General features: G+C 37.8%; 1 protein-coding gene across 1 annotated transcript in view; it reads left to right on the forward strand.

Moving 5' to 3' along the window:
- Positions 1 to 16211, forward strand: part of DCC (DCC netrin 1 receptor) — a 687608-nt gene that overhangs the window by 604792 nt on the left and 66605 nt on the right. The window contains exon 28 of the mRNA XM_053664328.1: positions 11231 to 11296. Within this exon, the coding sequence (XP_053520303.1) occupies positions 11231 to 11296 (66 nt within the window). The remainder of the gene's footprint in view (positions 1 to 11230; positions 11297 to 16211) is intronic.

Here is a 16211-nt window from a genome sequence, read left to right on the forward strand (position 1 = left end):
TCAAATCACTTGTAAAACTAAGAGAAACTGATGACATATAATTTAAGGGTTATAAGTAATGTCTTTACCTTCTTACAAAGAAGGCATATACAATTTCCTGGTCATCAAAAGCTGTTTCTCAGCAAAATCAGTCTTCTGGGTTGATGACCAAGGGCATGAAAAATTGCCCAGAGTAAAGATCTCTCTGAGATTGATGAAAATAGTAGGAAAAACTGTCCTGAATATTTCCACTCTCAGCACATAGCAAATCAGTTGAATATGCCTTACTGGACTCCTTTCCACCGCCAAATGATCCCACTTTTTGTTACATTTATGACAGGTACAGAATTTCGGGTGAGAGAAAATTCCCTCTGAGAAGAAAATTTATCATTCTTTTGAGTCAAAGTTAACTCTTTAAAGATGAATCCTGAATAGACTTTATCTTATATGAGAGAAAATGAGAAAAGTTTGGTTTTCAAAGAGTATCCTTCTTTGTGAACTTTGGTCAAAATAACTTTTTCTTGTACTCTAAAATCTGCCCTGAAGAATATTAATGTGAAAAGAAAAAATCCGTTATATTTGACTCAGTTGTGGGCTTGGAGGAAGTATTTTCTCTGGGTGATAGTAGTAGTGGTATTAAAATAATAGACTTTCCATGGAACTCATTTTTCCTTTCTGTGATTGTAAATTGGTTCGATCTAGCATTTATTTGCTAAACCCTCTAATCTCAAACTACTCTATAATTCCTCCTTTTTGTAGCCTCTTATCTCTTGTTCTACATCTTAATTATTTTTTTTGCTCTCTTCCAAGTTCATGAGGCAAAAATAATTATGAGATTTTAGAGATTAACCAGTTTAATGTTTTGGGGGGTCAAGTGGGGTAGGGAAATTGTATGAGCTAGGTGAAGCATATGTAAAAGGTATAAAAATACTTTGCTTTAGGTTCTTTTCCTTTCTGTATTTTGGTAAAAACCTTGTCAATTTTCGTGTCTGTATGAGCATGTATAATGTTAAAATGAACACTTCTGAATCTCTTATCACTCAGTGTTCTAAGCGCTTAATATTTATTGACTAATTTAATTCTCATAACAATGCTGTTAGAGACATACTAGTACGGTCTCCACTTTAGCAGTGAGGAAGCTGAAGCTCAGAGAGGGTCAGTGACTTGCCCACAAGCACACAGCTGGTGTATAGCTGGCCATGATTCAAACAGGGACAACCATGTTCCAAGAATCCTGCTTGTAATCACCAAGTATATTCATCACAAGCACACATAGTTTTAACATGTATGTATAAAGTTTCTGTATCTAAAGTCTGCGTATGGGTATTTTCCCAGTATCAGCCTTCCTTTCCCCAACTCTGTGAATGATCTAAAATGAGGCCAAAAGGCTTTCAATCTGGAGTCACCTTGTTCTTGTTCATGGGAAGTGACAGCACTGAGTATATAAGATCCCGACAGTTCTTTATCTCAGGGAACACAAGGATGACTGTAACTCCACTGTCTTAGTCAACTCAGGAGGCTAATATAAAACACCAGAAACTAGGTGGATTAAACAATGGAAATTTACTTTCTCACAGTCCTGGAGGCTGCAGGTCTCCTATCAGAGTCTGACAGGAAGGGCTCTTCCTGGATTGCAGACATCTTCCATGATGTGTCCTCAAGTGGCTCTCTCAAGTCTCCTTGGATCAGGGCTCCATCCTCCTGACCTCATTGAACCTTAACACTTCTATAGAGGACCATGTCTCCAGACACGGTCACATTGGGTGTCAGGAATCTCACACATGAGTTTGAAGCCTGAGGGAGACCAAGTTCACATCACAGCATTCACCTTCAAGAGGAAAGCTGTTTTTAATGTCACTAGTAATCTTGCCATGTTTTCAGATGAGAAAGCTGAAGGTAGTGTTTTGCCCAAGGTCACAAAAATATAGTTATGGAAAAAGCTGGAATCCAAACATGTTTCTTTCTGACTCCCAGAATATATAGTCTTTCCACTTCAGACATCTGCTATACTTACAAAAAAATTGGCCTTTTGTTCTTCCTAGTGAGCTTACAACTTCTAGAGCTTCTCGCAGATGCATTTGTAAAATCCTTTGTTTGGGGGTTGCAATGAGGATAGTTGTAATTATAAAATATGACAAACTTCCCAAAATGATTATTAGATCAAACTTTAAAATCTTAAAGGATTGTTTTTATGTCCTTATATTCTATTAACCCCCAAACATTGGACTCCAGTTTGATGTGTTTATGAGTAAATATTGGTAATTCTCTGCATGAACACAAGTATTCACAGATTCGTGGATGTTTCTCTGTCTGCCCTTACCCACTGTGGCATTAGAGTAGGAGCCAAAGCCTTGACACAGTGCCTTAAAGAGACAGGAGTCTTCATGACACCCTCTGCACCACTGCTGAGATGACTTAGGCAGAAAAGTGCTGCCTAAGTGCTTGCTTAGTGCTTGCTTTGAGCACTCTCAAGTTTCTTCAATTCTCCCTAGCCTGAGTGGGGTGATCTAAATCACAAGGCCTGGAAAAGAGGCATAAATTCTGAGGCCAGTTTATAGATCAAGAAGGAGGCGGTTTAGAAGGGAGGGAGGGAGTATTTACTCTGCTCCGAATCGTGGATACAGTCAGTCAACAGTACTCTGGCTTTCCCATCAGCAGTCATGGTGCGTGCTCCATGAGCAGCAGGACAGGATCAGATGCCTTCAAGTCCACTTCTGTCCTGCCACTGTGACTTCCTGTGTGCCTTTGGGCACACATTGACCTTCTCTCAGCATCCTCACCTCTAAAACGATGATTTCAGCCTGAATTATCTTTTGACTCCTTTCAAGATTTAAGATGATCAAGCTTTAGGGTTGGTGTCAGTGAAAAACCCAAGCACAGCATCTTCACATACTGTAGCCTTTCCTGTATTATTATTATTATTATTATTATTATTATTATTATTATTATTATTCTGCAATACTGTAGCATCCCCGTAACATGTCACTTCTGGGCACTGTGCATATTCTACCATACTTAATTCTCAATACTATCCTTATAGATGTAGAAAAGGAAACACAGAGAGGTTAAAATTGCCCTAAACTGTCTCAGCATGTAAGTGGTTAGGCTGAGATGCATTCCCAGGTTAACCTGAGAATTTCTCTGTAGAGTTTCTGGAAATGCAGTGACTGGATTGTCTCCTACTCTGTTATCAACAAATGAAACCTGCGAGGCCTCACCTAGGTTCACCTAGGGTAAAGGCCCTCTGCTTCCTCAATAGGATATTCAGGCAGAGTACTTAACACTACACCTGCCGTTTTACACTTCAGTGGTTTTAATCTTACGAATAAACAGAATGTTAATTGTTTCCCATTTCGGGGAAATTAGGGTTTTCAAGGCAGTCTAGTGAAGCTTGGAATTTAGTTAATGTAATCCAAACTTTGCGGGGTTTGGATTACAGGAGCCAGGCTGTTGTTTGAAAAATTGAATCCTTTAGCACCTTTTGGTGGGAGATGTTTAATCGAAAATTAAATCCTCTTCTTGCCTTATGATTGTGTGTAATTTCAACTCCCTTTATTATTCAAGAGCTTGCTCCACCCCTTTGGAAAAGCTATTGTTACCTGTGCTTTTCTCAGATTGAGAAATTTGTAACTTTAGAAATCGTGACTGCTGGAAAAGTAGAGACAAAAAAATGAGTAATGTGGTTTTAATAAAGTGTTTGGAGTACTTAACCGTGTTCCCAGCAAGCAGTCAAGTAGCTGCTTCAGTAAACCTCTCAGGGGTTTTTATGTTCTCATAGGTAACTTTGAAAGAAAACAACATACTCAGTACACCTAAAAACTGATGCAACTCATGGTATAATTTTAACTTTCTAAGACCTGAAACGTAGACATTTTTATTAACAAGTCCTCCACAAGATTTTTTAAATTAGCTCTTTCTGTTAGACTTACAGTGTGGCTGAATGTCTCTTCTTTGCCAGGATCCAAGTTTTATTCTCTGCCCACTTCTACCAGTTCCGGCCTCTACCTCCTGAACTTTCATTCACTGTTGCTTCCAGAATGATGTCAGTTCTTTGACATCAAGACCCTGACTATCTGAACTTAATTTCCTTCTTCTGGCTTCATGGCCAGTATATTCCTTTATATATACCACAGTCCAGTAGCAAAAATTCACAGATCCTTCTGGAAATAGTTCCTTTGTATAGCTGAGTGCTCTACTAACTGGTACCATTCTGTCAGTCTTAGAAATACTCTCTTTCCCAGGTAAAGTCCTCATCTTCCCTTCCCAATTCCACTTCTTTCCAAGAAGCTTTCCTTACCTTTCCAGTCTTTTATTCTTTCATATGTCCTTCACATATGACCTAACCTTCACTATGTTGTCCTTTTCTTATAGTTCACTATTTACATTCCCAAACCCTTTGCCGGGTTGTAAATTTCTTGATGGCAGACCGGCAGATGACTGGTCCAACTCACATGGTCATGTCCTTCCTCCCTGAATGTTCAGTATCTAATGATGAATGAATTCTATTATTAATGCCAGCTAAGTATTTGTCGAATTGAATTACGACACAGATCTTTTGGGAAATGCTCACAGAATAATCTGAAAGGAGAGACTGTACCATCTAACCAGAAGTATAGTTTGGAGAGCCCGTTCATGTTAATTTGAAAACAATGCGTTGTACCTTGGGAAAGGGTGAGAAGAGTTTATTAGCTATTTTTTTAAATACATGTTTGAAATATCATAGGTGTGGGTTACAAGTTTGCTTGCTGGTTTTGAGATGCCCTGATAACTTTGCTCGAAGTCAGCAGTATTATCAACTACCTAATAAACTGATCTCTTAGGCACATCTTCCTGCCTCTGAAACACCATCTGCTCTAGATATGTCTCACTGTGATCTGTGTGTTGGATAGTGAAGTGGTACTCAGGTAGCATTAATGGATTATCTTTATCCAGGGGTATACAAGACATAAAATCAATGCAATTTCCTTCATTACTGCCTAAGTAATTTTCAGAGAACCAATTCTAAAAACAAGAAGATATCTCAGTGTTCCGCAATGTTGCGGAGATGTATATTGATCATTAGTCAGATGACCAGTCTGTCCATTTAACTTACATTATGGTTCATGTGTTTTTCTCTCAGGATGGAACTTGTGGGTGTCATTCTGGGGCACCCTCTGCTAACCCATTTAGAGAGATGGATTAATAAAACAGTGCACTAGAAATACTACATCCACTTTTGCCAATGTTCTCTATATATTAATTTTCCATTCACACCTCCCTGAACTTATAAATAATACACTCAGAAAAATCACTCTAGAAGTGAAATCCCAGCTGAATTACTCTTTGGCAGTTGCTAAAATTTTTTTTATCATGGAAAATATCTTCCATCTTCCCATGTATTCTGAAAGTAGGGGCTTCATGGAAACATTAATGTTGTTTCATTTTACGTACACAAGCACTCACCATAGTAGAAATATAGAAACAGTATTTTGAGTGATATGTAAGACAAGCATATAGAAATAAATTGTAATAGCGGTAAGTTGAATTTGTTCACATTAACACATTATGAAGCATTCTAACTCACATTAGTCACTCATCAAGCCTTGAAAATACAGTATACAAACACTAAGCACTATAACAATAAGCACACTTCTTTTTTAAAATATTTCATTTATTTTTAGAGAGAGGGGAAGGGGAAGAGAAAGAGTGAGAGAGAAACATCAGTGCGTGGTTGCCTCTCATGTGTCCCCAACTGGGGACCTGGCCTGCAACCCAGGCATGTGCCCCAACTGGGTATTGAACCGTCAACCCTTTGCTTCATCACAGGCCAGTGCTCAATACACTGAGCTACACCAACCAGGGCATAATAAGCACACTTTTTAAAGGAAGACATTACCTGTGCCCATTTTTCCCTCAATCCAGAGAGTAAGTGGCAGGGAAGTCATGGAAACTGTCTTTTTTGTCTAAACCTGTCTCTTCTCTAAAAAGGATGAATGCCAGTCTCCTTATAAGATCTATCCTTTAAATAAAATATAAAAGTAACTTTTTAATGACTTCATAGTATTTTATAAATGCAAATCAAGAGAAGGAAGAAGCTGAAATTTCTAGTTAAGACCCATCTTAGAGCTATAAAATAAATTTAGAATGCTATCAACTATTTTGAATAACTCTAAAAAGCCTCCATCCTTCTCTTTTTCAAGTTGACCATGGGCTCATTTCTCTTGTTTTATTTCTCTTTCTGAAACCACCATTTCCTGGTTCTAAGACCTAAGGAAAAATTAAAACATTTGCTTAAATTATCAAAACTTTCTTCAAGAAGTAATTTTTTTAGTGAAATTATCCTAGTTGGTTGAGGTATATAAATTCATTACTCTTTATTATCTTAATTTTTGGTCACCTATTTTTTCTACTTATATTAAGAAAATATGGGTAATACAGTAACATAAGAATTCTTTATGTTTTACAAATTATAATATTGTAATTGTTTAGTGTATTTTGATTACTGTGTTCAGGTAAAATCATGATACTACTGGTAATTATATGAAAAATAAAATAGCAACAATTCATTTTTAATTTTTAACCATATTGAGCTTTATTTGAATTTCTAAAACTATATACATTGACATTTATTACCTTATTCTCACAAGTGTTATATTTAAATTTTAGTGTATTCATTTACTTATTTGAATTTTTTCTTTTGAAAAAAATGTTAGAAATGATTTAGCACAGTATGCAAAATAAAAAAAAGAAATTCAGGAGTTTTAAAATAAATATAATTGTGAAACATAAAACACTGAAAATAATACATTATCTTATATTTGCATGTATTTCTGTTAATAGTAGATATATCAAAAATTTTAAACTTAATATTGATTTTGTAGTAATAGATAAACTTATTCTTAAGTCTTTAAAGTCAGAGTAAATTAAAAACCATCTGCAGTTAGCTGATATCAATTGTGAGCAGGCCTACACACCTGGATATGAATCAGCTTTATCTGCCGTTACTGGGTTCCTATCAGATACATGGTTTTATACCATCCCTTCCCTTAGGGTCTAGGACTGTGCCTTGCATACAGGAGGCACTAATGAATTTGGAATTAATTGTTGTCAGTTTTATGCTCTATTAATAAAATTAAGGCCTCTAGGATCTTTTATAGATCTCTTCATTAACTGGCTTTCCATCTACTAGAGTCCATTTAGTCTCTTTTCTTTAAATCAGTGCTTATGAAATTAACCGAGTTAACTAAATACATTCAACATCTGATCCACAGCATTAACAATGCTTAGAAATGCTGAGCAATAGCGGTGCCTTCATTGGTCTCCAGTGTCTCTTCATGCAACACTTTGTAGTTCTTCCTTCAAGGCAGGGGGAGACTCATTTTTTAACTTTTTTATTTATGCATAAAGGATGTTTTCCTGGAATTCAAAAGACATTTTAGAGAACAGAAACACAGAACAAAAAAATTATATTTGATTCTCATGTCTTTGGATGAGAGGACCTCAGACTCATCAGTAGCCTAGAAATGAATTTATTGTTTCATTGCTGACATGGTGCAAGAACTCTAAATTACTGTAAGTTCAATCTACCTTACTGTTGATATCAAGTTACTTTAAAGTACTTTCTGTTAGGCATATTATGAGTTACTTAGTTTTCTTTTGTGGTATTAATATAGTTATAACTAAGAAAAAGGTAACCAATTTCAATATACTAGATTCCGTGAGTTGAATGCTTTAAGCTTTGAGCTGCCCCCTCTGATTTGGAAAGCATTTTCAGAGCTCCTGTATCTTACCCAAGCTCTAACCACATGACACCTGATTCTATACATTGAAATTCACAATGTAATTAATAACCTTGCTACCTCTAAGAGATGCTACATCCATAGAGCTTTATGCTGAAGTCATATATAGATGTGCTTGTGGGCTTGTTTTTTTGTCTTCCCACGAACTAGCTGGGAGAGGGGGAAACTCATTAAAAAGACATTTGTCGGGATGCTAGAGGAAAAGGAAAGTCCTCCACAGGCTGTCTACCCAATTTCCAGGCCATCCGGGATTACTCCCCACAGGAATCATTTATTGCTTTACTGGCCTAAGTGATGGGGTTGTTAGCATCCTGCTTGCCTGACTGCTCTGCAATCTAGTTGCTTTCGCATATGAGAAAAGTCGTCTTAATAGTTATACAGAACTTCTGTCTCACTTCATTTCTTCCAGCATTGATCTCACACTGTCCCATGGGCAAAGCTTATCCTCTGTTCATTGAAACTCCAAATGTGTCTGAGTCAAAGTAAGGTACTTTGGAAAGGGGTTCAGCTTGTTCAAATTTTAGTCCACCCACCAAAATGTTCATAGCTGGTACTTGTTCAATTGGCTTCTTTCACCATCCCCAGCCCCCAACTCAATGTTCACATCTTTATAAACCCACAGCCACTGGCCAGCAAACTTTAAATATACCAATTTATGCTGAAAACAGAATCTGTGGTGATTGCGTTAATTTACATATAGCTTGTTGGAAGCTTGACATCTGAACCTCAGCTCTGACTTGATATCAAAAGAGTTTTAAAACTGTGGATGTGTAGTCTGTTAGCAAGATTTAAGTCATTGACTTAAGTTTGAGGACTGTTGTAGACTTGAGACATGAAAGGTGAAGAGTCTTCACTCTCTCCTCTCTGATGTATAGATTTAAGGTTCAAGTTCAGTACCAGATGCCAATAAACCTGATTAAGACCTGATAATATTAAAGGACAGCTAGAAATTTCTAGGGGGAAGGGCAAAGTCGCCGTTGTCTCTCTGGATATGACCCCTTAACATCGATGTGAATGGCAACTGAGTATTCGAAAGATGAAACCACCTCACCATGGGCCCTGAGACACACTCTTGATATTGAGAGAGGGGACCTACAGGGAAGAGCCTGGGCGGTGAACTCTTAGCACCTGCCAAGTACAAGATTGCCATCTGTTTCAAAGGAACCCTGGGACTTTACATCCAACCTAAGAAGCCTGAACATTCCTCCAGCCACGGCACTGAACAAGCTGTTCCCACCTGGGTGTGCTGGGATTTCCGCTTCCTATGTTAAGCTACTACTAGACAGTTTGTTGGAGGCATCCACACTAAATGTTCAAGTTCAAGCAACAGAGGACAGTTACTTTGGCACAGATGGCCCCTTCCCTGGCAGGGAGCTACTCCTGTCACATCTTTCCATTGTCAGTGGTAAAGGAGGCTTTTGTATCTTGGGTAAATTCTCCCCGAGGAGCCCGCAGAGTTGAGACAGGACACAAACCAGTTCCCCAGGCAGCCTACGTTCCCTTCCGTTCACCTTCCTGCTGGGGTCTGGGGCTGCAAGACAGGAGGGAAGACACCTGAGTGGATTCAGTGATTTCAAAGAAGAATAAAGACAAGATAAAAGGCACAACAGAGATTAAAACAAACACAGAAAAACAGGAAAAAAGCTTACCTTACCAGAAAGCACCGTGTCTTTCCTATAAATGACAAACAGCAGGCAGGCCTTGAATTCTGGCTTTTATCAGCTAAGGCTAGCATAAGGTATTAAAACATAGTTTGATGAAATCACAAACTGAGTCCCATGCGGGGCTGACTGAGTTTCAGCCATGAAGAACTAAAGACTTTAGACATAATTTTATAGGCTCAGAGAAATTAGGTGACTTGCCCAAGGTCACACAGCATTGGGTACATACAAGCAGCATTCTGAATTCTGTGCTGCTTTTCCACAATTTATTTTATGTAATGGATGATAAAAAAGGATTGAATGTCTTTTGGGTATTTTATACCTCTTTCATTGGTCAAGAGGTTCTGTGTAAAGCCTGTTTATCTTTGTATCTGAATAAACCCATGTGCTATGAAGGGGTTAATTTTCCTCTTTATAAAAAAAGATTTAACTTGTTTCTTCACAATTATTTTCTAAATAAAATGAGATCCTGAGAAAGCCTCAGTAAGAGGAGTATTGGGACTGCAAAAGAAGGTCTCAAGGCTCCATAGTCTTAAAGAGGAAAACTAAAATCTGTACTTGTGAGAAAGCAATAGATGTTAATGTAACTGACTGGCCCAGTGGCTTCCTCTACATCATCCACCAAGTATAACCACTTTCAGAAACAACTCCCTGAAGCAAATAAAAGGGAGAATTAACTGTATTCTTGTATGTGCTTTCATATAAATTCAACTCTAGAATGTTTTCCCAAAAATGATCTACCCAATAGGAATCTAGAACACAAAAATATAATTATTTACAGTTCTACAAGTTTATCAAGAGATGAAGGAATTACACTTGGATGATACAATAATTATATCTGGTTAATGTCTGCCTCAATTCTGCTAAGTGCTACTTTTACAACTGTGGAACACCTGATGGAAGGTGATGTTTCCAATAATGTAACAAACACTAAAGAAGCCTTCTTCTTTTCCTGGTGTGTTGTCAGAAACATTCAGACCATGCGGGCTGAGTACTGACATACTCCCACCAACCTGCCCTGCCCCCTGCATCTTTACACCCTTTCTGATATTTCCTTCCCAGGCACCAAGTTGACACATAACACAAAGACTACTGAACGCCCAGTTATAAGGTGAAGTGTGCTGTTCCCGTGTCAAGTAATAATTTTCTATCAAGTCATGTCAGATGTGCAACACTGTAGGCAGAACCTGTTGCAGAGAAACAGAAGTTGGTTCTGCCTCTTAGGAGCTGTGACAAGCAAGCAGAAATGTTTAGGAAAGCAGCATTTCGACTAGTACTGCTATTGCACATTTAACAAGAATACTGGGGCCCTGGCTGGCGTAGCTCAGTGGGTTGAGCATGGGCCTGTGAACTAAAGGATTGCAGTTTGATTCCTAGTCAGGGCACATGCCTGGGTTGCAGGCCAGGTCCCAGGTCGGGACGCACCAGAGCCAACCATACATTGATGTTTCTCTCCCTCTCTCCTTCTCTTCCCCTCTAAAGATAAATAAATAAAATCTTAAATAAAAAAAAATACTGGGGTGGGATGGGAAAGAGGAGGAGGAGGATGGGATTTTTTCAAAGAGGAATTAAATTTAGCTTGTTTAATAGTTCATTTTTGTAACAGATTTTTTCTCACACACAGAAAATAATATTTTCTCACAGATATAATGGTATTAACAGTCTCTGGCTTTCTGTGAGGTGGCCAAAATAATCATGTCCAATTGTTTGTGTATTTTAAAATACTTATTATTGCTGTCAGTCTGTGTTGTCTCCTTTGTGCTCTCATATTACATATGCACTAACATTCTGGTATGTTTTCCCAATGAATAGGTCGTCATGGAGATGGAGGCTATTGGCCAGTTGACACTAATTTGATTGATAGAAGCACTCTCAATGGTAAGTATATACATTAAGTTATATTGGATTAGTTATATTAATTAAATGGTTAATTCTAGAGTGTCTGAGACACATTTTTGATTGACTGCAAGTGCCAAGATTCCCAGACCCGGGGTTTCGGTGGGATTAATAGAAACATGAAGTTATTAACAAATCTGTAGCTTGTTCTATCAGAAGACAGTGCCAACAACCAGTGGCAAGTACACAAAACAGAGTCCAAAAGCCAAAGCATAGAGAATTTCATAACTGACAGGGGTTATTAAATCTCTAGATCTTAAAAGGTTGCATGTATTTAAAATACTTCCAAATGTTCAGTTTTGTCAGAGAGAGGTGATACCTACGATGCACTGAACTGAAATCCACTCAGTTTCACAAATTGACATTACTGGTACTTCTTGCCCCAAGAGTACATTTACTCTTCAGAACCCTCTAGCACCTTATAGTCAACTTTCCTTCACAAGGTTAAGATTACACACTTTTTCCTGCTCATCCAAAGGAGAATTCACATACTCTTGGCTTCGAGGATGACGGGATGGAGGTAATCTTAGAACTGCGTGGAAGAGGCAGATTGGGATTGGAGAGGTCTCCTGGGATCTCGTCCTGAGTTTTGCTGAAACAGAAAGTCGGAGCAGTGGGATTATTACTAGCCACACTCCAAGGGACTGATGTATATATGACAACTTCCTTCTGTAGGTTCTTAAAAATTATTCATATTGCTGTTGATAGGCTTGGTTTACTAAAGACAGATTTCATATATTCAAAACACAAATGTGAACACGTCACTGTCATCCAGTTTAAGACCTAAAATGCTCAGCAATGCAGTGGAAATCCCTTGTACATCTCTGCCTCAACACATGCTTCTCTCACATTTCCTCTCTTGCTCCGTGTGCTGGAACCACTCTCCCAAACACAGTATTTACCATATACACAGTATTTACCATGTGTATACGTATTCCTAAACAGTATGGTCTGAGTATACGCATTTCTAACCTGAAGAAATGACATCACACTATAGGCATACTGCCGCAGTGTGCACTTATCTTTAATTTTGTTTTTAAGATTTATTCATGTATTTGCAAATAGCTCTGCTCCATTTATCTTTGCTGCTATATAGTACTCTGTTTTATGAAAATAACACAATGATTTATTTAACCATTTTAGCAGGTTTTCATGAGAAATTTGATTAATGAATAGCTAAATATCCATTTGATTGGTCTTCTGTTTAAAAAAAAAAGCTATAAAAGAAGCCAAAATTGCAGTCTAAAAGCAGTTGCTAACCATGAAATTAGGGTAAAGGGGTAAGTTAAGTGATTATTTCCCATCACAGGCTGTGGTAATCCAATGCATCCATTTTCCCAAAGAGCATATTTCTAATCTGAGGAGTAGATGGGATGCTCCTCCCATGTACTCAGGGGAGAGAGAAGCGCAGTGTTCTGCCTCCCCTGGCCAGTGGGGGGCTCAGGAACGTATTTCTACCTGTTGACTCTTCTGGTTGCCAGGCATACCCCACACTGTTATTAATGCATGACTTAACCAGACAAGTACAATTTCTTACATTTAAACTTCTTAAATATATTCTAATTACACCTACCTAAGGCTATATCTAGGATTTCTATCCAGGTTGCTACAGCCCTCACCACTTCTGTTGTTTCTTACATAGTTACTCTTCCCTCTCTTTAGTACTTTCTTTGGTAACATTCTTTGTCTCTTGTAAGTGTTGGAGTTTTAGATGCCTGTTATAGCTAGTGCCTGGCTCTGATAGTTCCCGGGTTCCAATATACACAAGAGGCACTTTGGCAGTTTCACAGGAGAAACATGAGAGGAAGCCTGTGTTGGGGCTGAAAACAGACCAAGGGCATGTTATGAAAGGGGTTAGGTATGGTAATTCCCTGCCCCAAACTTTGCCAGTTTCATTCTCTTGCTTCACTTTTTATCTGAAGTATCAACAACATGCCAAACACACTGTAAGCACCTGAACAGTCAGTAAGAAATGCTATGAAGCCCTCACTGCAGGCAGGGTACTTCCTATGAGCAATGAGACATGTTGGAAAATGACCACTGCAGATGCAATCAGCAAGGAGGGAGAATTACCCGGATGGACACAGCTGAGAAGCACACTCTGGACAGTTGAAAGAGAATGAGAAAAATCCCAGAAATGGGAGGAAAGGGAAGTATGGTCGCTGTTGAAATTGTGAGGAAATATAATTCTAGTATCTGATACCCTGAGACAAAGAGGTTCTAGCTTTGGAGTCCATACTGGGAATTAAGATTTTCCTATTTAGAATCATCCTGCAGAACTTTGAGATGCTATATTTAGGGGAGTTTCAGGCTGGAATTTATTCCCAGCTAAAGGCATGACTACGGGCAATACTTTTTGAGAAGACAGAGTGCCAGGAATCTAAAGACAGAATCGGTATAGATAATTGAGAAAGAGCAATGATCATCACCAGCTGAGCCGTGTTCCATGCGCGAAGGTGGAGCAGATATTTGCTACAGACACTGAACTATGTATTCTCTTAACTGTGTCCTGAAGAACTTTAATTGTGGATAGGATTGCCAAATTTAGCACCTAAAACTACAGGAAACTCAGTAAAACCTGAATCATTTCTAATTGTCTATAAATATGAGATGAAGAAAAATACTGCAAGGGGTTTTCACTGCAATATTTCTCGATGTACATATGCATAGGCAGCTAGAAATAACTCAAATAACTCAGTCTCGTAATTTCTAATTACTAAATCTGGACTTCCCAATTATGGATCAAGTTTAAAACCTTGGTGTTGACTATTTGAACTTGAACTTCCAAATAATACAAATTCTCTGGTGAAAAGAAACCCTAGCATGAATTTGATGTTAACAGGTTAGTCAATAATAACTTTTCACAGCGGTCAGGCCCCAGGTGAAGGGAATGACAGTAGCTGGGAGAAATGCTTTTCATTGCAATTTTTGCCATTGTGTTTAATATTCCTAGTGAAAAATAATTGTAAAGGTGATTGTGATTAATTTGAAATACATTATCTCACAGGAGAAAGCTATGAAGATAAAAATAGACAAATGGCCTCTAGTTACCTTGAACCAGTTTGGATTATTGACATTATTCCTTCTTAATATCCTGCATCAGTTCATCAGGTCATAGATATTCCTTGTTAAATGGATGGGATGAAAAAAGCACCTGAAATATTTCGAGAATCCCCACTGGAATAACGAATTACTATAGGCTACTTGACTAAGGTGAATTGATAACCTCAGAGAGACGCTCATGGTGGGGGGCAGACTTAATCTGTTTTCTTTTCCTGTTTTGCTAGCAGATAAATGATAGCAAATTTGTCATTTGACTTTAGCTTGGGCCAGTACAAGCAAATCAGCAAAGACATCTAAAAACCTTAGCTTCTGATTAAAATCCTGCTCATGTCTTATGCCTGAAGGAGGGACAATATTTTCCATATTTATGGATAAGTGACACCCTAATAAAACTGCACCCCTACCCAACCTGTGAAAGGTAGGCTGCATTAACAAGAACATTATAAAATCTGAATTTCTGAACCTTATATGCAGGGAAGACTTCCATACATCATCTCTAGAGTGATGGGCTTTTGGAGGTCTCCTCTCTTCCCCTACCTTGCTGGACTCATCCTTCAGTGCCTTGTAAAGAATAATGGCTTCTCATCAGGATACTCAAGCCAGCTGCAAATAAATGGAGACCTCACTAATCATCTACTTTCTCCTACAGAATGTTACTCTTTTTAAAAAATGCACTGTTGGAATTCAAAGAACAAAACCCAAAGATATAATTCATGTTTACTGTTGTAGTTAGAAGCTCATAATTAAGTTGAGGATACTGAAGAGGTTTCCTAAATTATTTTATGATGACAAGTAGAATCATAGCCAATATGTGGTGATATGGTAGTATTTTACTTTTATGAGGCATTCTGTTTTGCATTATAGTCCCCATTTTTTAAGCAGAAAAATCTTCAAATTCTGATAAATGTGACTTTTGTAGTTATTATTTGAATGAATGATAAGAATAGTGAAAATTATATCAATTCTATACTGTTTTCTCACCAGGGAAGATAAATTACCAGATTATTTTTGTTGGATGTTCTTCCTATAATTTTAAAATCAGTAATTTTGGCTAAGAAATCTTAAACCCTACAAAAATGTTTTCTATATTGACTTCAGCCTTTGAAAACTAAACAAAAAATGACAGACATTGATACTTTAGTGAAGCATTATTTAAAAATTAATGTCATTAATAAATTTTTGATAATTCAGAATCCTATTAGACATTTTCTAAAACATTCCTTGTCCTATATGTTTAGGAGAAAGATACCATGATTTTCCCTCTAGTTTTGGAAAATTTTGTTTTATTGTTTTCAGGACTCAATAACATTTAAACTAATCTAAATAAAGTGTACATAAAAGCTGTTTCCATATTTTCATGAAATGGTCAACATAGGCTGAATAAGCTATTTATAAGACATCCAACAGACACCAGAATACCAAAAGAAAAGTCTAGAAATAGCATTTGACTGTTGTGTTCCCTATGAAAAGATCATCAAAGTGGTCCAGGGTCTCAGGTTCTAGTCTACAAAAGCATCTTCCTGCCTGCAACCCAAACAATATCTATCCCAAGTAATTTTAAGGATGCCAGACTAATCCCAAACTCAGGTTCAAGAACTGACTTTGCCAGGGTTTAGGACTGTGTCAGTCAACTCCCTTAAACTCTTTGGATTTTAGTTTTTCATCTGAGCATAGGACGTGTGAAGGTAGGTTTCTCATGGTTTCTCAACCTCGGAACTATTGTAAGCTGGGGGCTGGATGATTTCACTGGAGGCCTGTCCTGTGCATTTGCACTGTGGGATGTTTAGCAGCATCCCTGGTCTTTACCCATCAGATGCCAGTAATATTCCCCCTT

The sequence above is a fragment of the Artibeus jamaicensis genome, unplaced genomic scaffold (genome assembly GCF_021234435.1).
Source record: "Artibeus jamaicensis isolate MK-2021 breed Jamaican fruit bat unplaced genomic scaffold, CSHL_Jam_final contig_354, whole genome shotgun sequence".
NCBI lineage: Eukaryota > Metazoa > Chordata > Mammalia > Chiroptera > Phyllostomidae > Artibeus > Artibeus jamaicensis.